Source organism: Habropoda laboriosa, unplaced genomic scaffold, assembly GCF_001263275.1.
Source record: "Habropoda laboriosa isolate 0110345459 unplaced genomic scaffold, ASM126327v1 scaffold291, whole genome shotgun sequence".
Taxonomy (NCBI): domain Eukaryota; kingdom Metazoa; phylum Arthropoda; class Insecta; order Hymenoptera; family Apidae; genus Habropoda; species Habropoda laboriosa.
In genome coordinates this window covers 2,250,641-2,273,882 of record NW_017100515.1, presented here as the reverse complement: position 1 = coordinate 2,273,882, position 23,242 = coordinate 2,250,641, and the positions used below count along the sequence as shown (strand labels likewise).

At 37.6% G+C, this 23,242-nt stretch overlaps 4 protein-coding genes across 4 annotated transcripts; 3 read left to right on the top strand and 1 right to left on the bottom strand.

Annotated features, from left to right (window-relative positions):
- The first annotated feature begins 2,029 nt into the window (after positions 1–2,029).
- LOC108576416 (tyrosine-protein kinase Btk29A) lies at positions 2,030–8,892 on the top strand. The gene is made up of 11 exons (XM_017939407.1): positions 2,030–2,086; positions 2,228–2,311; positions 4,734–4,798; positions 6,183–6,248; positions 6,346–6,474; positions 6,561–6,754; positions 6,872–7,043; positions 7,139–7,307; positions 7,392–7,510; positions 7,590–7,842; positions 7,935–8,892. The coding sequence occupies exons 1-11, from the start codon at positions 2,045–2,047 to the stop codon at positions 8,034–8,036; spliced, it is 1,395 nt and encodes a 464-aa protein (XP_017794896.1). The 5' UTR covers positions 2,030–2,044; the 3' UTR covers positions 8,037–8,892.
- Positions 8,893–9,814: 922 nt separating this feature from the next.
- On the top strand, positions 9,815–11,158 carry LOC108576383 (nitrilase homolog 1). The gene is made up of 6 exons (XM_017939357.1): positions 9,815–9,855; positions 10,021–10,159; positions 10,235–10,390; positions 10,469–10,675; positions 10,752–10,964; positions 11,045–11,158. The coding sequence occupies exons 1-6, from the start codon at positions 9,815–9,817 to the stop codon at positions 11,156–11,158; spliced, it is 870 nt and encodes a 289-aa protein (XP_017794846.1).
- Positions 11,159–11,533: 375 nt separating this feature from the next.
- LOC108576382 (ER membrane protein complex subunit 3) lies at positions 11,534–12,625 on the bottom strand. Its single transcript, XM_017939355.1, has 4 exons — positions 12,428–12,625; positions 12,098–12,354; positions 11,653–12,011; positions 11,534–11,599 (listed from the first exon to the last, which is right to left on the bottom strand). The coding sequence occupies exons 1-4, from the start codon at positions 12,574–12,576 to the stop codon at positions 11,534–11,536; spliced, it is 831 nt and encodes a 276-aa protein (XP_017794844.1). The 5' UTR covers positions 12,577–12,625.
- An 805-nt stretch (positions 12,626–13,430) lies between these two features.
- LOC108576417 (tyrosine-protein phosphatase 69D-like) lies at positions 13,431–20,889 on the top strand. The gene is made up of 10 exons (XM_017939408.1): positions 13,431–13,744; positions 15,816–16,103; positions 16,182–16,769; positions 16,858–17,151; positions 17,224–18,231; positions 18,306–18,552; positions 18,646–19,657; positions 19,750–20,037; positions 20,286–20,714; positions 20,798–20,889. The coding sequence occupies exons 1-10, from the start codon at positions 13,654–13,656 to the stop codon at positions 20,876–20,878; spliced, it is 4,326 nt and encodes a 1,441-aa protein (XP_017794897.1). The 5' UTR covers positions 13,431–13,653; the 3' UTR covers positions 20,879–20,889.
- The last annotated feature ends 2,353 nt before the right edge of the window (positions 20,890–23,242 follow it).

The following is a 23,242-nucleotide window of genomic DNA, read 5'->3' as shown; positions in this document are numbered from 1 at the left end:
CAAGGACAGCGAATAAAAAATAAGGATGAAAGGTGAGTCGAGGCAACCAAGCGATTTAAATACCAACTTTTTTAATTTTACGTTTTTCACGTATTAACAACATTTACTTATTAACACGTTCACTGTCTGGCGTGACAGTGAATAAGTAAATGTTATTCAAATTATATCGTGTTTGATATCATTTTCATTAGAAAAATCTCACCAACATGTTAAAAAAAATTTCAGCTAAAAAAAGTAAAAAAACTATTATGAATTGCGGAGCCCTGAAATCTCGTAAAGTAAACCGACTGGTGTAGCGTTACACTCTTGACTGACTGCGAGCGAGATAACATAGGCGCAGCAATGACGCAGCCTAGGCGTAGGACCATCTATACCGACACTTGTAGAATCCAAACTGACTGACACTTGTAGAGAATTTACTGTATTCGTTTCATTCCATTTCAGTTTCAAATGCAATCTGCTCTTGCACGCACCGATTGTGTTTTATTTTCATATCGGACACGAACTTTTGCAATCATCCAATAGATTTGTGGCGACCGCCACGGAGGGGCCCACGTACTTAGGCCTGGCGACTCTTGGCCCTCGAGGCGAAGAACCGAGAGATGTTTTTCCAAACATCTCCAAGTTTCTTCGTCCTCGAGGACATCGCCTTGGCAATGTATCGCGCCCCCACTTCCTGGGACTTTCCCAGGGAAAAGGGGCTGCTTAAGGGAGCCCGGAAAAAGGCACGAAGGCCTTTTGTCGTAGACCTTCTTTCTACGCGCATCGTATCGCCTTACATTTAAAATTAGTTTCAGTATTATCGGTTGAGCAAATATATTGTTGTTAAACAACTTCGCGAGTAATCATTTACACCACGTCACTTCCAAAGATTGAAATGTGAGGAGATGTAGTACTGTTGTGTTAATATCTGGACAATTGTATCGAGCAAAGAATATTTTACTCTGTTTTCTTCGAAAATTATCTCGGAAATTTCCCTTTAAACGACAGACGTTTTGCTCGAACAGAAAACGCCGCAATTAGCATGGAGAATTGACCGTTATCGTCGTCTTGGTGTCTCGTTAATGAACATCGTTCAGCTTTCCAAAGAGCTTTCAACCAGACTGCGCGAATTATTTTCGTTATTTTTCAAAAATTATTGTCCGCAGTCGCACAGCCACACAAACGAGACGATAACTTTTAATCCTCGTTTAATTACCAAGCAAAGGAAGAGAGAGGAGGAGAGTGAGAGCGGATTAATTGGCTTGGTAACGAAACCCACTGTAATTCTTGGCTCGATTCGAATTTACAACTTACTCGAAACGAAAGTTGATAATTCTGCTAATTAAAAACTGAAATGGCACTGCCTGCGTTGTAAAATTCCTCCTTTTTTCAATCTCCTCGATTATCCTCGCGAAATTTCACCAAATTTCATTCCACGCATTTTTTCACTCACCTTTGAAATTCGACAATTTGTCGATTTTACAGAATGTAAGATTGCGAGATTTGACGGAGGAGGGCGAAAAAAAAGTTCCTCCCTTCTTTTTATCATTTACAGACCGAGAATGGAAGCAATTATTCTCCGTTAAAAACTCGCTCCGGCGCGCTCACTTTTTCTCCAAGGTGTGCTAGAGGGATGATGAAAAAAAAAGGAGAAATATATTTTAGAGTTCATTAGTATTCATTAAAACATCGCAAGCAGCGTAAGCTCATTAAGATGTAAGTTATGAGGTTTCTCTTCCAAAGTCTCCTCCTCCTCCATGCTACATTCAATAATTATCGCGACGAAGAAACGAGGAGGTTTCATTCCCGCGGAAAACTCGGGACTAATAGCGGCCGCTTCGAGAAAAGAAGAGAAAAAGGGGGAAAGAAGGAGGAGAAAAAGTGAAACGAGAACGAGCCTGGTTGCGAAATTTGATAATTCCGCGATGGATTAATCGAGATATTTTTATCCCTGCTTACTCTCTTTTCTACGTCGGAGAAACTGAAAGGAATTCGATAATTTCGTTCCGATTAACGGAGGATCTTTTATTTCTGTGTTACAGGGACCCCCTCGACTCCAATAATGCCAGGAGGCACGCCTGGGACTCCATCCTCTAAAACCAAGGTAAACCGATCAATTCTGACAAAGGAAAAATGAATTAACACTTCTGACAAAAGCCTACATTTTCAAACAAAACACACACATTTCTCGAATATCCTTGATAAAAAGAAAAACGATCGATTGAACGAATAACACCTGTTCCAGGACAAGATAATGATGAGAACAAAGGTGGTAGTGGCTCTGTACCCTTTTCGAGCGATCGAGGGCGGCGACCTGTCCCTCGAAAAGGTAAGAGAAAACCCGGAAGGAAATTCGTCCTAAAAATATCGAGGAGAACAGAACTGAAACGTATGAAATGTTTGATACGCGATTAAACGGCGGGTAAAACGATCGTTGTCCGACTTATTTCGCCGGGCGCTTCTACGATACAGGGTTTAATTGCATCGCATGAAATCCGAGACCGCGGTAATTCCCCTTCCCCGGTTTGAAATCGGAAATCCGAATCGCGTAAAAGAAAACGACACGCTCGATATTCGATTCTGAACGGTCCTTCGATATCTTCTTGCCCTCGGAAGGCACTCCTTCGGTGATTACGTCTTTCGAGGATGGTTCGTGTTAGTAGCTACATAGCTCGGTATTAAAACGGAATCTACATCGCGATATAGCGGACCGAATGTGGGTGAACCGATGGGCGTATGGTTTATGGTTTCACGTTAAACCGAATCCTTATCGTGGTGTACCTACAATATGTACGGTAGCAAATTGCACCGTGCGAAATCGAATGAAATTCTGGGCACGTGGACTCGTACCGAATCGAACATCGAGTCCGGTATATTGCAGCGTGGAAAAAGTTAAGCGAACCAAATTACGCTGTAACGTTCGGATATCCTAAATCGCGTCGAATTGGCCCTCGGTGTCAAACTGTGGCAAACCGAATCGTGTAATGGAAAAGCGAGATTACGAAGGTGTGAAGTTAACGTGAATTGTAGCAGAACGGAATTTTTCGTATGTATCAATCGTGTGATCGATGGAACAACTTTTAAACGCGAATCAAACCACGTCAAACCAGCTCAAACTGTTTCAAACAAGCTCAAACGTCGAGTTTCATCTTACGTATTTCTGATCAATTTTGTACGATTCTAGTGGACGATGCTCGGTTCGAAATGAAACGTGATAATGTCTTGATCGTGAACACATGACGTTCTTCGAAACGATCATTGAGATTTGCAAGTCATAATCGAGCTTTCGCGCGGCTGATTCCTGCGGTCGGATAACGGTCTCGATAATGTTCTGCGTCGATCATATTATCGTGGACATATAGGTAGAGGCATCGTTGGAATCCTGTGGACGTCGGTTATCCTCTAATATGCAGAGAAACCGCTCTCTCGGATCCCATTAACACTTGGACTCCGCCGTTTACGCCAGGCACCACCACGGTGCTTAATCCTGTACTAAATCAACCGTGAGACGTTTTACAGCTTTCGCTCGGTTTATCGTCGTGCATGTGACGATTGTCGACTTAACGCAATTCGCGGGAAACTTTGCGTATACGGTAGGAGACCCGGTATAACTCGTAATCACAAAATTGCTAATTGCTACTGCCTCAGGTATAACGCGATAAAAAAGAAGAAGAACATAGAAATTCAGAATTTGGAATTTTGGATTAATCGAATTTGGCCGAAAAAACGATGTCGGTGGAGCTGAATTTGTATTATATTTAAAATTTCGTCAAATCTTCTCAGGTGTGAAAGAAACTTCGAGAATTCTAAATTATGAAGTTTTAGAATTCTCTAAATTTTTCCTCCCAAATTTTCCCACAAGAAAAACAGAGAAGATACCTGCGTACGAAATCATTGCCAGATTTTCGTTAAATTTCGTCTTTTCCGGCAATACTCCAGCGGATCAGCGAAAAATGCCGCGAAAATATCGAGCCTCGATCGAAGAATAGCGATAGGAAGGAATACGGTTAGCCCCAAAACATCGAAAATCGTGGTCCAACGGCGCTTGGTTTTCGGCCAGCTCTCGCAAAAAGCCCTTTTCGAAGCTTGAAAGCTTCGGGAACTCGTCTGGGAAGCTGTGGTCCCCGCGAACGTCGTCCCCTCGACTCTTTTAACGGAGAGACACGGAAAACTTTTCTCTCTCTCTAGGTTTGATGTTTCGAACCGACCCGCGAATGCTACCAACGTGCACAGATTTAACCGTTTAACTTCTTTCGGAGGACGGTGAAAGTTGGACGGAGGATGGTTTTAAAGTGGTTGCGGTTCTGCTGCTACATTCTTTGTCACGTGTTTAAATCCTCTTTGTATCGAAGCTGTTCCTCGTGAAATTTTTACCGTGCGAATCGTGCGAGAAGGTCTCGAGATTCGGCTGTTTGACCCCTTAACATATGGCAACGTGTCAGGCTCGCGGCAGAGATTCTGGCGTATATGTGAGAAAAAGTAGTTATATCGATAAGAAAAATTCGTTGTAATCCTAATTTTCGTTGGAATTTTTAAGACCGAGGATTGCTAAATGTGATTAATCTGTGACGGATTAGTTTTTCTTACCTGATACGGTACTAAAACGGAAAATGGCTGACGCTTAGATGCATAGTCGGAAAAGAAATCATACGTTAAGGGGTTGACCTCGATATTTCTAGAGAATAATTAACGTTGTTCTTGTTGTATCACGGTTGTGCAGAATGTTGGGATTAAGCGAGTCTGTGTTTCAGGGTGCAGAGTACGAGGTACTGGACGACTCTCAGGAACATTGGTGGAAAGTCAAAGACGAGCATGGGTACGTAGGTAAAAAGGGTGTCTCGTTTATAATGAACGTAGAAAGTACGAAAAAAGACTAACAAGAGTTTATATAGTCTGACACCTTTTTTTTTTTCATATTAACTTTGCGGTCGTATTTTCCATAGGCGTGGCGGTCGTACTGGAATTATTTTTTGGTAGCGCTTGCTCGGTCGATTATTGCCTAAAAAACGTATAAATTTTATTCAAATAAAAGTTTGTTTAAGCTGTGTGCGTATTATTATCTTTTTCTGCACCGTTTCTGCGGACGAAAGGTCCGCAGAGCGTTTAGAAGGTAAAGACCGCAAAGAGTTAACATTTATTTTTTTGTTTCAACGATCTGTGATCTTAAAGTGATCTCAAATGGTAAAAGAAATATCGAAGATTGTAAAACAGCTTTCATTCAGAGTGACTTTGAGAGGACTCTTTTTTACCATCGCTAGATTGCACATTACCGCTAGAATTACCAGCCGAGTCAAAATGAATTGGCGACTTTCCAAAAGTGAATTTTTCTGTAAGTAAAGCGTGATTGGAAAATTCGATTCGTATCGATACATGTAGAAAATAAATTCGAAAAGTTACAAACGATAATGAACATTCACGTTTTCTCGAAAGATGCTAACAGTCGGTAGAGTTCTAGTGTTAAACTATATAAACTCATTTTAGTATTTTTTTCACCTACTCTCAATAACAGCGGAATGAATTTAGATATCAGTTACAAATGAGACACCCGGTATGATAATGAAACGTACGTTTCGCGATATAGTAAAAAATATCGAGGGTAAGAATTTGGGATAAAAGCAGCGGTGAAAATTGATATAATCCCGCACAATTACGTGACCACCGCTTCATCCTGGCAATCAGGATTAACGTCGTCGTCGATCGAAGCCCCGTATATCTCCCTCTCGACAAGTTGCACGCTCGACGATCGAGTGCTTTTAAAGGCTTAAGTTCGCCTCTTCAAAAGCGGATTAGGGTTTGTGCGTTCGTTGGCCAGCATGAAGACGCGTGCCAAGGAGGGAGAGACCAGCCAAGGGAAACTAGGACAGGTTCCTCCGAAATATATTACCATCCGATCAAACATAGACACACACACACACACGCGCGCGAAGTGTTTCACGTGGAAACAACAACGTGAAACGATGCTTATTAAACGAAATAGAATCTCACTTTTTACACCACGAATCTCGCTAATTGGATCTCGTTAAAACTTAAGCAAACCTGATCCCTACGTCGAAGTTCTTTGGAGAACTTCGGACGACTTTGCTATAGGATAGATCGTCTAATAATTGATATTCTGAGTGGTCTGATAAGTTCATAGAACGTCTCACAGTTAGAATGCTACTGAATTATGGAGTATAACTTCTCTGGTTCTCCCGTTTCAGATCCATCGGTTACATTCCCAGCAACTACGTGAAGGAGAAAGAACTTCTAGGTCTTCAAAAGTACGAGTAAGTATAGCTGGCTGTGTCTTCTGTTTAAAGGGACTTTATATAGTTTAGAAAATTGTTGGTGATTGTAATTGAAACGGGACGTTTGGAATTGCAGGTGGTACGTGGGTGATATGTCCAGACAACGCGCAGAATCATTGCTCAAACAGGAGGATAAAGAAGGATGCTTCGTTATTCGTAATTCATCTACCAAAGGGCTGTACACGCTTTCACTCTACACTAAAGTGTGAGTGTTTAAAACCTCCTCTGTTCGATGGTTTAACATTCAAGGAGGAAGAGATTGTTAAATGTGTTGTACGGTTATTGTTACAGTCCACATCCTCATGTGAAACACTATCACATCAAACAGAACACCAGAGGAGAGTTTTATCTGTCTGAGAAACATTGCTGTGGCTCGATACCAGACTTGGTGAACTATCACAGGCACAACAGCGGCGGATTGGCTAGCAGATTGAAGACCAGCCCTTGTGATCGCCCTGTACCACCAACTGCTGGACTCAGTCATGGTTTGTAATCCTCCAGTGTCAGATTTCTGAGAGAAACACTTTCCTGCTACCCTCTGATTCATCAGAGAACAAGCCTAACGTTTATCCAGGATGCTTCAACAACTCTTTCATTCACAGACAAGTGGGAGATTGATCCAGCAGAGCTGCATTTGTTAGAAGAACTTGGCTCTGGAATGTTTGGAGTGGTACGAAGAGGAAAATGGTGTGGTTCTATAGACGTTGCTGTGAAAATGATGAAGGAAGGCACTATGTCTGAGGATGATTTTATTGAAGAAGCTAAAGTGATGACGTGAGTCATTGATTGAATAAAGACTTCACAAAGATTGAGGTGTTGTAGGAGATAAAAGTGGGAAAAAAACGCAATGTGGTAATTCTTTTGTACAGAAAACTTCAGCATCAGAACTTGGTCCAGCTATATGGCGTTTGCAGTAAGGACAGACCAATATACATTGTCACTGAGTACATGCGACATGGATCTCTGCTCAACTACCTCCGTCGTCATGAAGCAACACTAGGAGCAAATGTTGGTCTTCTTCTAGACATGTGTATACAGGTAGGCATTCATCTTTTAACCTAACTCTCTTATGCTTTTGACTGTTACTCTAAGTAACGCTAATTTAAACGACCTCTGTTACAGGTTTGCAAGGGAATGGCTTATCTGGAAAGGCATAACTACATCCACAGAGATCTTGCTGCGCGCAATTGTCTAGTGGGCTCAGAAAACGTAGTAAAAGTTGCAGACTTTGGATTGGCAAGGTGAACACCCTTGCTATACCCCTCGACGTTCAAATCCTCACATCCTGTTTATTCAAATTATTCGAATTTGTTCGTGTAGGTATGTACTAGATGACCAGTACACTAGTAGTGGAGGTACCAAATTTCCAATCAAGTGGGCGCCACCAGAAGTGCTCAACTACACCCGCTTCAGCTCCAAATCAGACGTCTGGGCCTACGGTGTGTTAATGTGGGAAGTATTCACATGCGGAAAGATGCCTTATGGACGTCTAAAGAACACCGAGGTTGTCGATAGAGTAGAACGAGGAATGAGATTGGAAAGACCTAAGGCCTGTTTCAAGGAAGTTTACGAGGTACACATCTATATACACAAAGACACAAAAAAGAAGAAGAAGAAGTCACTATTTGAACAATCTGAATTAAAAATGATTATTTATTTGCTTAGGTTATGCGAAAATGTTGGGCCCACTGCCCCGAAGAACGACCATCCTTCCGCGTATTGAAGGAGCAGCTAATCAGCGTATCTCAAGGTCTGCTCAATGATTGACTCAACCTTCTAAGGTGTATGCGCCTATCGTCGCCATCGAGCCGGTCAATACAGGCGGCGAAATCACCATCACTCGAGCGATCACCCTCTATATTACCATCCTCGAACTCGTCGTCTTCGTACAACTCGGCAACATTACCGTCGTCTCGTAAAACACGTGCACCAGCCTCTCTACCGCCGTCGATCGATTTTCTACATCTCTCGTCATCCACGTGTAAATTGAAGAAAGAAGGCTCATCCTCGCCGAGGTCATCCACGTGTAAATTGAAGAAAGAAGGGTCATCCTCACCGAGTACACCCGGCCACCAACCTAGTCAACCGTCATCGAGCTCGTCGAACGTCTGTGACATTTGCAGTTCCTACGGACACCCGTGGATTGAAATTTGCAAGGCGATGCGAGCCACTAAAGGCAAATAATGTGTGTGTGTCCCCCGAAGTATGTGTGTCGATTTCTCAACGATTGTATTAAGGCAGCTTACGAAACAAAAAACGGCAGAAAAGAAGCGAACAAAGAAAAAAGAAAAAAAAACACGAGCAAAAAAGGAACATAAGAAACAATATTAAATACGACATTATTTGAGCCTGCAGCACCGCAACCCTACCCCCACCCCGACTACCCCACTGTATCCCCACTCTTTCTCTGTCTCTAAATCCCCCCCACTCCACTCGAATTTTTCCAAAAAAAACATCCTGAAACTTTGCTATAGATATTTTAGACGTTGTTTTTTCGATTGTCGAAACGAACACAATCCGAGTGCGTGATATTATTATGTATTTCTCGGATATAATAGTTTCTTCACCCCATCCCACCCACCTCCTCCTCCTCCTTTATCCCTAAGTACCATCCTAACCCAGCCTGCCCATCATGAGTTTCAGAGTATCTGTTCCATGCAACGATACGAATGCATTTACGAATAGAACAGTAGTATTTATTGATTGTCCTTTAAAACAGGATATACTAGTAAGTTGTGATTTTTCCGTAGAAACATATACTGTCCTTTTGTTATCGACTTTTTAACGAGAACAGTAAACGTAACTCCACGAAACGAGAACAATTATTTCTGCTTGATAAGTGAATTTAATAAATGAATGTCTCACTTGTGTATTATATACTATGACAATTTAATAAAATAGAATAAAGAAAAATAAACAGTCTTGTTTCGATCGAATTTATTCGTAGACTTACCAATAGACGATTACTTCCTTTCCAAGTCCATCGTTGGTGTTCCTTCCATTGTCCACCGAATTTGGAGATCCTTTTATTCCGTCGTTGAAGCTGTTTTATCGCTGCTGTAAACACTTGTCACTTCTAGAAACACTCATACACTGCACTAGATTAATGATAAAGATAGACACTCGTTACTATCGTCACGAACGGAAAAAATTTCGTCAGAAAATAAAATCACACTTTATCAAACGAAGTATCTCGCGCCGATCGCAAATTTAAACTGATTGAACTTTTGAACTATTGCGTCTTACTTCAGGTCTAATGTGACTGCGCACGCAGGATTTGACACTTCAACGTTCAATTCTTATTGGATACTTGTTAACCTAAAATATTTTGACAAATTTTGTAAATTTTATGAATTGAGAATAAGTTAATATATGTAATTCGTATATAAATATGATCTACGATTTATAGAAATTGCTGTTCTCTTTCCTCTATAAAACGTCATAATAAAATATACAAAAATTTGTGTACTGTTGTAAACACGACTTGTCATTATCTTGTTCGAGTTATAAAATATTCATATCTACAAAGTACACAAATGATAAGCATGCATTTTATTAGCAGATTTACAATTATTAAATGTCATAGGTAATAATTATAAAAAATCTGAAATGTGTCAAATAAATCATTAGAAATAAATGTGGTTCAATTTTTATTCATCTACAGCAGAAGTTTTTACTAATGCGCATAAACGTAAAACGAAGTATTTTTCTTTTTTAATCATTTTTAGCATACTGTAACCTAATTTTTTAGGAAACAAGTAACAAGACATTTTAGCGTGATGGCAAATCCTTTAGTAGCAGTATGTCAAATGACATCAACAAACGATAAGGAAAAAAATTTTAAAACTGTACGCGAACTTACTGAAAAAGCTAAATGCAGATCAGCTTGTGTAAGTATAAAAAGAAGTTAAAATAATTATTTAATATTGCTCATGATCATACAAGAATTTAAAATATTTTGACAGATTGCATTTTTCCCTGAAGCATGTGATTATTTAGCTGATAATAAAAAGGATGTCATTGCTATGGCACAGCCTTTGAATGGATCAACAGTAACAAGCTACAAAGAAATTGCCAAGACAAATAAAATTTGGTTATCATTGGGTGGACTACATGAAGCAGTAAAAAATTCATATTTTTTAAGCTGCAGCATTATTATAATGATTTTTATTTACATATTATTCTAATTGTGTTTATAGTTATGTGACAATGAAAGCCATATAAGTAATACTCACATTGTAATAAATAGTGAAGGAGAAATTGTTAGTACATATCGCAAAATGCATTTATTTGATATGGATAATAAAAGCACTGGAGTTAGATTAATGGAATCAGATTATGTTACACCAGGACAAAAAATTGAGTCACCTATACCAACACCAATTGGAAAATTAGCACTTAGTATTGTATCCTTTATATAGAAGTGTTACATTATTTTTTTCCAGGTGTTAAAAAATTATTTATACTTGACAATGAAATTAGTGTTATGATATGCGTTTTCCGGAATTGGCTCTTTCATTGAGAAATATGGGAGCAGAAATTTTAACATATCCATCAGCATTTACATACCAAACAGGTGCTGCACATTGGGAAGTCATATTACGTGCTAGAGCTATAGAAACACAGTGTTATGTCATAGCTGCAGCTCAAACAGGTACACATAATAAAAAGAGAGTCAGCTGGGGTCATGCAATGGTAAATAACTTTACAAGAATAAAACTAGTTTTATCATGTTAAATATAGTTATTAATGCTATGTATATAAAATTTTACTAGATTATTGATCCATGGGGAACAGTAATAGGACAATGTAGTGAAAAAACTGATATGGTTTTAGCAGAAATTGATTTAAACCTTATATTAAAAAATATTCGTGAAATTATTTTTTAATTTTTCATACGAGCAAATGCATTAACAAGGAATTAAAAAAGTAATCATACTACATTCTTTTAATATCCATATATAAAACAAACATTTATTATGATACATTTTATTGTACATACCGTTTAATAACTTATAAATATTAAATACGAATGTTTGTTTGTACCTTAAAAATGTAGAATAGGTGAAAATATATTGCTACCTTTAGAAGTGTGGGCAATTTTTGTACATATGAGACTAAAAGTGTAATAGACTACCAAAAAAATGTGATTCAGATATTCTAATAAAACATAAAATAATATTTTAAAGAATACCATAAATGATACATTATTCAATGTGCTAATTCAAACTATTAACTGATTTAATATTTATTTAAAACTTCAATTATCTTTCCAGAATGGCACATGCTATATCTGTAGATATAGATGCAGTCTTTCTATTACTTGCTACCTACAAAATATAAATTATTGTTAAAATTACAAAATGTTAAAGAAATTAATCACCACTAATGTGTACATACTTTCACTTGTATCTGTCCTTTGAGATCCTATAAGATCTGCTTCAACTCCTTGCAATGCCCAACTGTGTTCGTATATTTCCAATGCTTCCCATTCTGACTTAAAAGCAGCCTTTGGGTCTGGTGGCATAGACATTGCAGCACCAGACACTTGGTCCTGTAAAAGTCTGGAAGTATCTGCAGCATTACTTTCTCCAAGAACAAGTGTATAAATAGAACGTAATCCAAACACATTAAGGAAATACCAAGATGCAGAGGAAACCCATGCAGCATCAAGAGTAATTAATTCTATACCACGTTGCAACATTGGTTTAAAACGTAATGTCAAAGGAAATGGTACTTTAGCTGAAATAAAATCACTAATTTTGAAGAGATTGATCTTAAAAAGACTGAGCATAGCCTTACTTACAGTCTTTTTCCATTGTACTTACTTGTAACAAAGCCAGAAAACATCCAGTTAATCCAACCACCTATTAGTACCATTGGTATAACATTAGTTACATTTCCTTTTAACATGTCTGTCATCATATTAGGATCAGTCATTGGATTCTGTGAGACAGGTGCACGTTTTTGCGTTTTAAAATACCCTGTTTCTTCATTATTAAAGAAATTTCTTCTACTAATAAATGCCATTTTTGGAATATATTGACCATTTTCTCTAAGCAGTCTAGAGCGTATCATTACTTGGCTAAAAAATATCAAATATGTAAATTTCAAAAATATTTTGATTCGCTCAAGCAATAATGCTTCGGAATAATCACCTGTCTTGTACTTGATGAAGCTCAACCTTTTTTTGTGAGGCAAGTAGTATCGAAACATAATGTCGAATGATTCCAACAAGAAATGTAATCACAACAATAGGTAAAAACACCCAACCCCGAATGTTTGGATCTAAAAGCAACTCAGCCATACCACTTGCCACTGCACCGAAATTTACGCGGAAGAAAGAAGAAAGGTAAGAAAACTAAACAGACTGAAGAACATTTTACGAAGGCAAGAATATGTGCATGTCAATGCCGGCTATAGATAGTAGGAGCCCCCTGGAGGACACAATATAGAAATAATGATTCATGCCACACCGATAATAAAGTGTATTTAATTCGCTTTTAAAATACGAAAAAAATTAAAAAATTGAAACCGATTTAAACGTAAATATATGTAAAAATTAAAATTGTATAGATACAAAAATTTCAGTGCACTTGTTATTTCACACTTGAGCCATCATTTTTTTGTAGTTTTTATTACTCCAACAGGTATAACTAATACATGGTAAAATTATTTTCTATATTATTGTCTTTTTTACTAACTAAAACTGCATATATTAGATAACACCTGACCATAAGTGCATCCTACACGAATGGATTGAAATGCTCGTAACGTAGATTTGAAAAACGCTTGGAATTAATAAATTTCACGTTCGAATTCGTTTATACGTTCTACAAGTATTACGTAACCTTAACTTTACATAGCATCTAAAAAATGATATCCCCATTCTGATATTTAGAAGACAAAAAAACGATGAGGTTACTTTTTACATTTTTTACAAAAGGAAAGAGGAAACCAGAACAGCGTACAATAGAGAAAGATTCTGTGCGATTTCCCGCCTTTGAGACAATCACCTTCATTATCGACGTGTGCGACCGAACGTGGAGGAGAGGCCCGACGGAGGGCAGTGTCAATCGTTCGCATTTGGCGGCGTGGTGTTCGTCGAGACACCTACATTACATTCGTATAATATGATTCAGTTTCGCTAGAGCACTATTACGGGGTGAGATCCGCAAAGAGTGCCTGAGCATCTCGAAAAGTGCGTCGCACGTAAAGTGCGAAGCGTGATATGAAATAGTGAATTGGATCGTGATTCAAATGGACAGGTCGATACTAGCCGCGCGTCATGAGATTGTGAAAGGAATCGAGAACGTATAAGAAGGTGGCAGGAAGTGGGAAAAGGGCCAGGGATACAACGCTCACGCCCGGTTGTCACGACGCCATGTTTCCCCGAAGTGGTCTACCGATGTCGAGTATCCCTTTGATGGTACTCTGCTTTTTCGTACTTATCGTCGCCGGCCTTGACGAATCCGGTGAGTTCCGTGGACACTTTCGCAAATAGCCCCACGATCGATTCGCACGCGACGATAGCTTCTTCCGGCTTTTTTTCCATCGAAACGCCGCACGAGAGCCACACAATGAACGTTATAAGCAAGGTAGTTAACGGATACACGATGTGCCGCTGTCATTAACGTCCTCGCATTTGTTGTCCTTCGTTTGAACAGTGTTTACCTCGAATAGATATCATGGCAGCGGTTTCGAACTAATTCAAACGGATTGTTGGTTGTACAGGCGGGCATAAAATTGCATACCGTCACGCACGATTGATTAACAACATAAAAAGATATCGAATGTCATTGGCGTATATCTTGATCGTTTCAATCATTTATCGTTCGATGTACCGCCAGCTTTCTTATCTCCTGTTTGTTACGCGATCCATGTTTATGCCGGAGGATTCAATTTTCATGGTACATCGATTCTGCCAGAAAAAGCGTAGAATCAATTTGCTGTATACACACACTTGCGAGCCGTAGAATTCAAGATGCTCAGCTTTAAAACACGACGTGCCTGTCCATTTATCTATTGGCATTTTATTTTATTTTTTTTTTTTTCTGTTACAACGGTTGTACAGCAATTTGAATTTTTTTACATCTTGATTGGTAGAATGTTTCGGCTCGATCGATTACTATTTCGTTTAACCACCTTGTAACGTGCGTCCCTGTATACCATAGAAATAAATAAAAATACATTAATGGCGCAGGTCTTGATTCGATAAGTAATCATAAGCAAAAAGTAATCGTGACAAGCCTTGATTTATTCGATTCAAAAATAAAAGATGCATTAATTAAACAATTTTTATAACTTAGTTAATTGTGGCAATAAAAGAATATGAATTTTTGTAGAAAAATATTAACCTTTTTATCATACGAAGGTATACTGTCTGAAATCTATACTATTGTTTTTCATGACAAAATCTACATCCGTTTTTTACTTACTTCCTAATTACCCGTCCACTTTAACACGCTGTATTAAACGTGTCAATATTTTTTACATATTTACATCTTGTATGTTTACCAGCAACATCCGTTTTCGTCTCGTCTATTTGCATCAACGGTTACGATATCAAGTTACATTTTTCGCGGAAAATAAAGTTCGTTTGATTTAAAAGTACCGAATGCAATTATCGACTGTGCAATGATTACACTAAAACCGGAAGAAAGTCAAACGAGAGACCGTATAAAATGTTATCATCAAAAATTTTTTTTTTACGATCTATCTCTATTTAGTCTCGCGTTTATCTTTCATTGCAAATAAAAATAATCTAATCGTTTAATATGGCATATAATTTGAAGACGTTTAATGTGAGAAAATGTCACAGCCTATTGAGTCACTGGTGCCATTGCGATAATAACCGTTGGACTCATTAAATAAAGAATTTACGAGATATACCCATACACTTTCACATTTTATAAGGGAAACTAAAAACTTTGAATGAAATAGAATGTTTTAAAATTTATGTTACTATGAATTATAAAATAATAATGGTTATAATTACTACTAGAATTTTTTTCGAAATACTTAAAAATTCTAATTGATCGATTATAAATGAGAAACTGCTCACAGACGCGATAAACAAAAAAAAGTATCGATCGATTAGCCGTCGAAATTTTATTAAACGGTAAAAAATGTTGAATGTTTTAAAATATTTCGGGAAGTAATAAAACGAACGCTTTGTATTTTTATTGAATCGTAAAAACCCATAAAAATGTATGTAGAAAGAATTGCAGTGAAATATACTGTAGGTCTTTAGTAATTTGAACTGCTAAGACAAAACTTGCCCAGTTTGTATGTCTCCACTATTATGATTTTAATGAATTAACGAGCCAACTACTTGGTTCATTCACATACTACTTGGCTAAAAGTTCTTTTCTGGTCAGCTATATCAGCTACTTTTCAAATAACATAGATGATGTTAATCAATTTTTGTTCATTATTATTACCTTTAATTTAATAAAGTGTCATGTTAGTTTAAATATTAATAGGATGTTATATTTAGTATCAAAATGAATATACAACACATTTGTTTATCTGTTTTTTATGTAGGTGTTGAGAAAATAGAAACCCCTGAAGCACTGTTAAAAATCACAGCATCTCAGGATTTAGAGGGTATAGAGGCTGAGAGTACACCATCTATAATATGTAAACTCAGTGTACCGGGACATATATGGTGGACTAGCAATGGAAAGAATCTCACTACAATTAAAGATTTTGAGTCTGTAGGGCGTTTGGATATCAAACAGGCTAGTAGAAATGATACAGGAGACTACAAGTGTATGGCACAAACTACAGATGGAGAATTGTTGGAAAAAGATGTCCATATCAGAGTTATTGGTAAATATTATTTATCAATAATAATTATAGTTGTATTTTTAGTTTAAAAAAAAAATCATAATTACATTTCTATTTTAGAGCCAGGTAGAATAACAACTGGAGAGGACATTAGGGCAAAAGTAATGGAATCAGCTAACTTGACATGTCACATGCATGGCTATCCATTATCTCAATTTACTTGGTTAAAAGGGAATGATTCAGAAAGTATAGAGCACCTGAAAGATTTTACTACTATCACGCAGATAAACGAAACTCTCACCGTACTGTCTCTAGAATTTTCGAGTTTAGCGCGTAAAGATAACGGAACGTATATTTGTAAAGCACGTGATTATAGCGGTGAAATTAGCGCTTATAGGCACCTTTTTGTAATTGATGTACCGAAAGTAAGCATTGACTTTATGAAAGCAGTTGGTGCTGGAAGTATATTTTTGAACTGGACTGTAAATGACGGCAACGAGCCGATTAAAAAATATTTTATCCAACATATGAAAAACGGCACTAATCAGTATCAATATTATTCCGAGCAAATTGGTGGTGGTAATTCGAGCTACGTTTTGAAAGGTTTCGAAAGTGGTACAGCATATCAGATTGGAATTAGTGCTACAAACGTCGTGGGTACATCGCATGTAAGACTTGATCCACGTTGGATCACCACACTTGAAAAAGGTACTAAGAAGAGAAATAACATGATTTTGATGTTGTACATTTTTCGTTACTGTACCATTGAATAATAAATTAATTCAATTTGTTACAGATCCAATTTTTGTGCCAAAAGTTTCCGTAAACGGAGTCACTGAAAATTCTATCACTATAGGATGGACAGTACCACCGCCGGATTTGAAAGAACACGTTCATTATTATAACTTAATGGCTACACATGGGGATCAGAAAAGAGAAGCGGTGTATCCCGCTCAACCGTTTACCGTATATGCTTTCGTCGATCTTGATCCTGCCACGGCGTATAAGTTTAAGATTGACGCGTGCAGCGAATATACGAAAGAATGTGGAAATTGGAGTGCTGAAGTGAATGGTACTACTTTGGATGGAGGTAAATTCGTCGATCTCAGAAGTTTTATATACTCTAAAAACTTGAAAGTAACAATTGAATTTTAATTTGCAGTGGCTAGTCCTCCTCAAAATCTATCCGTTAATTGTCGATTCGATAACATAAGTAGTTCCAGTTTTATATCCATCACATGGGTTCATCCAGACAAACCGAACGGTGTTATTACACGCTATAACATACAACTGACCGGCGTCGCCAAATTTAAAAATGATATGGGTCGTTTAGATATCGAAACCTGGGGACCACAGAATTGGAGCGTTTATAAAAAGAATAGCACTCATTTTAATCAAATACCGCCTAACACAGATTACACTGTCCGCGTGAACGGTGTAACTAGATCTCGTAGACCAGGAAAAGATGCTGTAGGTAATTGTACCACACCGGTTACCATTCCAGATAGGGACAGTTTAAACATGCGATCTTGGCGAAAAATCGAGAACCAGGGTAAACAGTTGTTCAAACTGTATCTTCCGCGTATCACAGAGAGAAATGGTCCTATATGTTGTTATCGAGTTTATTTGATAAAATTAGCACCACAGAAGAGTGTCAGTGATCTGCCACCACCCGAGGAAATCGGTGTATATTCATACCAGTATGCTCATAATACACCTTCTGGTGGTGCTTACGTTGCCGAAACGTTCGATAGCGATCGATTAATATCGGAAATCTTCCTTGGCGATGGCGAATCATTCAACGGTAGCAGTATGTGCAACAAATGTATTGGACTTCGGCCAAAAGCCGCTCCACCGATATTACATTTTGTTCCTGAAGTTCCAACAACTACGGCGCCACTCAATACAACACCTGCCACTACTACAACAACCCCAGCAACAACTACGACTACAACACCAGCTCCAACGACATCGACTACCACTACTCAAAAAATAGAAACAACCATTGCGAATGTAGTAGAGAGCAATCAGACAGAGACTGTAGAAAGAAGAAAGAGAGACAATATGGCTACTCAGAAAACAAAGAATAATGATGGATCTTTCGATCTTGTTCCACAAGATGGTTTCTTAGACGAAAAATCAAACTACACCGGTTTCATTGAAGTTATCGGTACGAATTTGTAAATAAATTTACACATTTTACATCTAAAATAGTAGTTTATATAACAAGATCTTCTGTTATAGTATTTGGAAATCAGGAAAATCAATTTTTAACAGCATACAGCAACTACTTCCATCCTCTTTACGGAGGATTGGACTCCACGAATACCGTATCAACGGAAGTTACCACACTCAGCGTAATTCTGCAGATTTCCATTGCCCTTATACTGATCATCATTATTCTTCTCATTGCGCTTTGCGTATTGCATAGATACACAAAGCGTGCTCAACAAAGGGGAGAGGAAATTATAACTTTGAGAAATAGTTTCAGGTAAAGAAACTTGTAACTATAGTAATCGTATGTTTTTTGTCAAAAGACGTACGAGTTTACTTAATAAATGAAATTTAATCTTTATTTTAATAGACATTTGTGCAGAAGTCTCAGAGGAAGACATCAACTGGTAGCAGCGAGCCCTCCTGACATGCCACCCGTCCCTAAGAATGAACTGCTCCAGGCATACCTTGAACGACACCGAGATTCCGATTATGGTTTTCAACATGAGTTCGAATTGCTACCGGACAGATTTACAGATCGTACGACAAGAGCCTCAGAAGCACGCGAGAATCTGTACAAAAATCGTTATCCAGACATAAAGTGTTACGATCAAACCAGAGTAAGACTCGCACAAATGGATGGTATTTGCGGATCCGACTACATAAACGCGAACTTTGTGCTAGGATATAAAGAACGCAAAAAATTCATATGTGCCCAAGGTCCAATGGAAAATACTGTTTGCGATTACTGGAGAATGATTTGGGAACAACACCTTGAGCTGATACTTATGTTAACGAATCTTGAAGAATATTCGAAGACAAAATGTGCAAAATACTGGCCAGACAAGGGTGAAACCAAAAATTTTGGAGACATCACCGTTGAACATATTCGAGAGAGAGCTTACTCGGATTATGTAGTTCGTGAATTGAAAATGACTCGATTAGGAGAACGAGACGCGCGCACCATTGTTCAATATCATTTCTTAGTTTGGAAAGACTTCATGGCGCCGGAACATCCTCATGCGATACTGAGGTTTATCAAAAGAGTGAACGAAGCTTACTCTTTAGAGAAGGGACCCATATTGGTGCACTGTAGTGCAGGTGTTGGACGAACAGGAACGTTAGTCGCGTTAGATTCTCTGCTGCAACAACTCGCAGAGGAGGGGCAAGTTTCGATTTTCAACACAGTATGTGATCTGAGACATCAAAGAAACTTCTTAGTGCAATCGTTGAAACAGTATATTTTCATTTATCGTGCGTTAATGGAAATGGCACAATATGGGGACACGGAGATTTCGGCATCTCAGCTTAAAGCTGCAATGGCGAGATTAAGACAAAGGGATAACGGCAAAGAAAAATGTAGAATGGAAGAAGAGTATGATGTAAGTAAAAAGTTCCACAAGAAAGGTTGAATTTAGATTGTTCAGTAAATAATTCATTGACGAGAATTGTACATTTTCTTTCCAATTTGTAGAAAATCAACTCTGTATTGGAAGATAGAAAATCATTTTCTGTTGGCGGAGGGGAAGAGAACAAAAGTAAGAACAGAAGCGATTTAGTAATACCATATGACAGAAATCGAGTAATTCTCACACCTGTGCCAGGCAGAGAACACTCGACGTATATAAACGCATCATTCATCGAAGGCTATGACAATTCTGAGTCATTCGTTATTACTCAAGACCCGTTAGACACTACTATAGCAGACTTCTGGCGAATGATTTCAGAGCAGTGTATCTCTACGATAGTAATGTTATCAGACGTAAGTGAATATTTCTCTTAATTGTTTCATGTTGCTATTGTATCTTTAGATTTCGATTTTATTGTTGCGTAAGCACTGTCCATGGTACGCAACTTGCATTTTACATAATTACAATATTAGTCGGATGAAAAATATTGTTGTGCCTCCGACTTTAAATAGTTTTTAGTATTATACAAGTATTAATGATCGTGTGTCAGCTATTATCTTTTTAAATAGTACAACAATTATTACACAACAAATTATTTCAGTTGAACGAAGGTCCACGAAAGTGTCCACGGTATTGGCCCGATGACGAAGATGTATATGACCATATAAAAGTTAGATACATTCAAAGCGAGAGCTGTCCATATTACACTCGCCGCGAATTCTGTGTTTCCAATACGAAAACTGACGAAAGTGTTGTTGTGACGCAATATCAGTACCATGGATGGCCCACAGTAGAGGGGGAAGTACCTGAAGTAACTCGTGGTCTCATTGAGCTCGTAAACCAAACGCTTACGAACGACACAGAATCAAGTGGCTCGCTAGTTGTACACTGCAGTTATGGATCTGATAGGAGTTCCATGTTCGTCGCTCTTAGTATATTGGTTCAACAACTAAGGACTGAAAAACGCGTAGACATTTTCACCACGACAAAGAAATTACGTTCACAAAGACATGGCATGATTAGCACTTTTGTACGTAACTTTGATTAGATACTAAAAATCTATCCTTCATAAATAATTAGAAACATGATGTAATTTATGAATTAATATTTCAGGCACAATACGAATTTTTGCACCGTGCTATCGTGAACTATTCAGATCTTCATAATTTGGCCGACGATGAACCAGCATCTTAATACTACAAACTGTAACATTGGAACACCCTGATAATGTTCGGTGAACATGTGCGTAAAGACAATTCACGTACATAAAGTGTTTGACAACGTACGGATGCTCAAAGAAACGTATATTGGGCCAACCAAAGAAATTACTAATATATTGGTGAAACAAGTACATCATGAAGTTAGACTGACACATACGTGTGCACAAGAAACTATCGACCTTTGAGATTTTTTGACGTTTCATGCACAGACTATCGGATTACGTGTACTAGACACTTATTCGTACTGCAAGGAATAATCACTAAACATTTTTCACATTGACAAACTCATAGGATTAAACTGGATGCACAATTGGTTTCATATGATTCACGAATCAGATTAACCGGTTGGTTAATTGTTACAAAGTGCAGTACAGTGATGACACTCGTGATACCACGCTCTTGACAACTCTGTGAACCTATCTCAATGACTTATTTTTATCGATGATATCGAGAGAAAAAAAAACACGAAATAGTGTATTAAAAAAATTTTTGTGATCGAAAAATGGAACATTCGAGGAAAGCACTGATGCAGCAAAGTAAGTGCTTTTTTTATTAACAAATACGACTATTTGATGGACTAGTGAAAGAGTTAAGCATATTTATAAGACGTACGAATATCCTGACAAGTGGACCATATAGCTTACCAATCTGATGTTTGATCGTGGTTTTTTATATTGTACTATTTATACAATATTCAAGCTCAATCTCAAATGTAAATTGCATTGTGCAATCGTGAAATTATGATTCATAAAAACTTACAAACTTTTATGTAATTCTATTTATTCTTTCTTCTTATTGTTACACTTTACACGTGTCGTTTTTTTTTTTTTACCTTGAGCACGATCAAATATAGATGGCACAGTTTATATGGTTTAAAAACTGAATTAAGAACTGGCTTGTATTCTTCCAAAACGTTTCTACCGGCATGCGTTGTTATTCTACCGTTCGATGACAAGGAAAGATCAAACGCTGATATGATCTACCTTACGATTTACAATTATTAATATTATCACTCACGCATGCGTGTAAGTTTATTTGTAAGATACGTGTCATATACAATATAAGCGCGTGTACGCACGCCTGCGCTAATTTTTCTTCTAAAGAAAGACTGATATTCTTATTCAGTTGGAAATGCGCGAAGAACCAGCACGTACGTTTGTTTGTACGGCATGTAAAACTGCTGTGAATTTATAACATGGAAAGAAAACGAATCATTTTTTTACTTTTTCATACACAAAGACGATTAGGGATATCTGTGTGTTTGGCATGTCCGCAAAATGTGCTTTGTAAGTCACCGACGAAGTGTTACACATAATTGGAGGGCTTACGCGGCACAATAGGAGTTAGGCTTTTACTCTGAGAATATTGAAAGACATAGGTAGTTCTTATGCTGCATTGGAATGGAAATTTCTTAGTTAGTTTTACATGAATAACTAATGAACAAATTTCTTCTAAAAGACTTTTCCTAACTTGCAAAAAAAAAAAAAAAGTTCAAGATATGGCCATTGAAGTGATAAATCAGATTTTTATATTAATGGCAGGAACTACCTATAGCTGTTAGTATTCTACCTCACAGTGGATAATGCTGAAATGAAAAAATGAAAAAAGAAAAAAAAAAGAAAACAAGTCGATGAGATTACTATAAATAAGGAAAGAAAAAATGGAATCTTTGGAGTAAGGAAATTGTGAAATCACGTTATATATGTTATTTCTTCGCACGCTCGTTCTTTTCTAGTCAAGTTTTTTTTAAACTCCGGCACGTGCGCTGCTAAGCCATTCACTTATGGCAGGGGACAATCACATTAAATTCTTGGTTCACATCGCGTCGGTCGGCAAGATTTTTTTTTCTTTCCTTTCCGTGTCAGTTTCATTCCATTTACGTGCTTCATGATGCACGTCCCTACTCGATGTACATGTGTGTATAACCAGCTCATTAACCGAGAATCAATTAGTTGCTAGTTTGCGCTTCGATTATGTTGTAATTGATAGAGATCTAAGGCACAAACATGCTCCGTCTGTAATTAGAATCGTTACTGTCGCCTCCCGCTGTTGCTTATTGTATTAATGAACGGTGTGACATATTTGTTTTATGCTCATGACACACTTGTTAGTTATAGGAGTGTTTTTTTATAATGATGCAAAGTATTTAAGGATTTCCACCTAATGTCAAATTTTACAGAGCATAACTTAACAATATTTTAACGAACAGATTGCATATTAATTGCATTGGTTATGATATTATTTAGGAATTTTTAATTTTTGATTTATACATATTTAACAGTAATTTATATATTCTTTACAAATGACAGAATTTTTATATACATATAAGTATTTACAT

What these genes read in the sequence shown, in the direction of transcription:
- LOC108576417 (XM_017939408.1), top strand. Translation starts at nt 13,654, where the DNA reads ATGTTTCCCCGAAGTGGTCTACCGATGTCGAGTATCCCTTTGATGGTA. An exon ending in TGGTACTACTTTGGATGGAG is followed by an intron (nt 17,152 to 17,223) that starts GTAAATTCGTCG and finishes TTTAATTTGCAG; the next exon opens with TGGCTAGTCCTCCTCAAAAT. An exon ending in ACTTTGAGAAATAGTTTCAG is followed by an intron (nt 18,553 to 18,645) that starts GTAAAGAAACTT and finishes TTATTTTAATAG; the next exon opens with ACATTTGTGCAGAAGTCTCA.
- LOC108576383 (XM_017939357.1), top strand. Translation starts at nt 9,815, where the DNA reads ATGCATTTTATTAGCAGATTTACAATTATTAAATGTCATAG. An exon ending in CTAAATGCAGATCAGCTTGT is followed by an intron (nt 10,160 to 10,234) that starts GTAAGTATAAAA and finishes ATATTTTGACAG; the next exon opens with ATTGCATTTTTCCCTGAAGC. An exon ending in TCAGCTGGGGTCATGCAATG is followed by an intron (nt 10,965 to 11,044) that starts GTAAATAACTTT and finishes AAATTTTACTAG; the next exon opens with ATTATTGATCCATGGGGAAC.
- LOC108576416 (XM_017939407.1), top strand. Translation starts at nt 2,045, where the DNA reads ATGCCAGGAGGCACGCCTGGGACTCCATCCTCTAAAACCAAG. An exon ending in GCGACCTGTCCCTCGAAAAG is followed by an intron (nt 2,312 to 4,733) that starts GTAAGAGAAAAC and finishes TCTGTGTTTCAG; the next exon opens with GGTGCAGAGTACGAGGTACT. An exon ending in TTCTAGACATGTGTATACAG is followed by an intron (nt 7,308 to 7,391) that starts GTAGGCATTCAT and finishes CCTCTGTTACAG; the next exon opens with GTTTGCAAGGGAATGGCTTA.
- LOC108576382 (XM_017939355.1), bottom strand. Translation starts at nt 12,576, where the DNA reads ATGGCTGAGTTGCTTTTAGATCCAAACATTCGGGGTTGGGTGTTTTTA. An exon ending in CTTCATCAAGTACAAGACAG is followed by an intron (nt 12,355 to 12,427) that starts GTGATTATTCCG and finishes GATATTTTTTAG; the next exon opens with CCAAGTAATGATACGCTCTA. An exon ending in GTTTTCTGGCTTTGTTACAA is followed by an intron (nt 12,012 to 12,097) that starts GTAAGTACAATG and finishes ATTTTATTTCAG; the next exon opens with CTAAAGTACCATTTCCTTTG.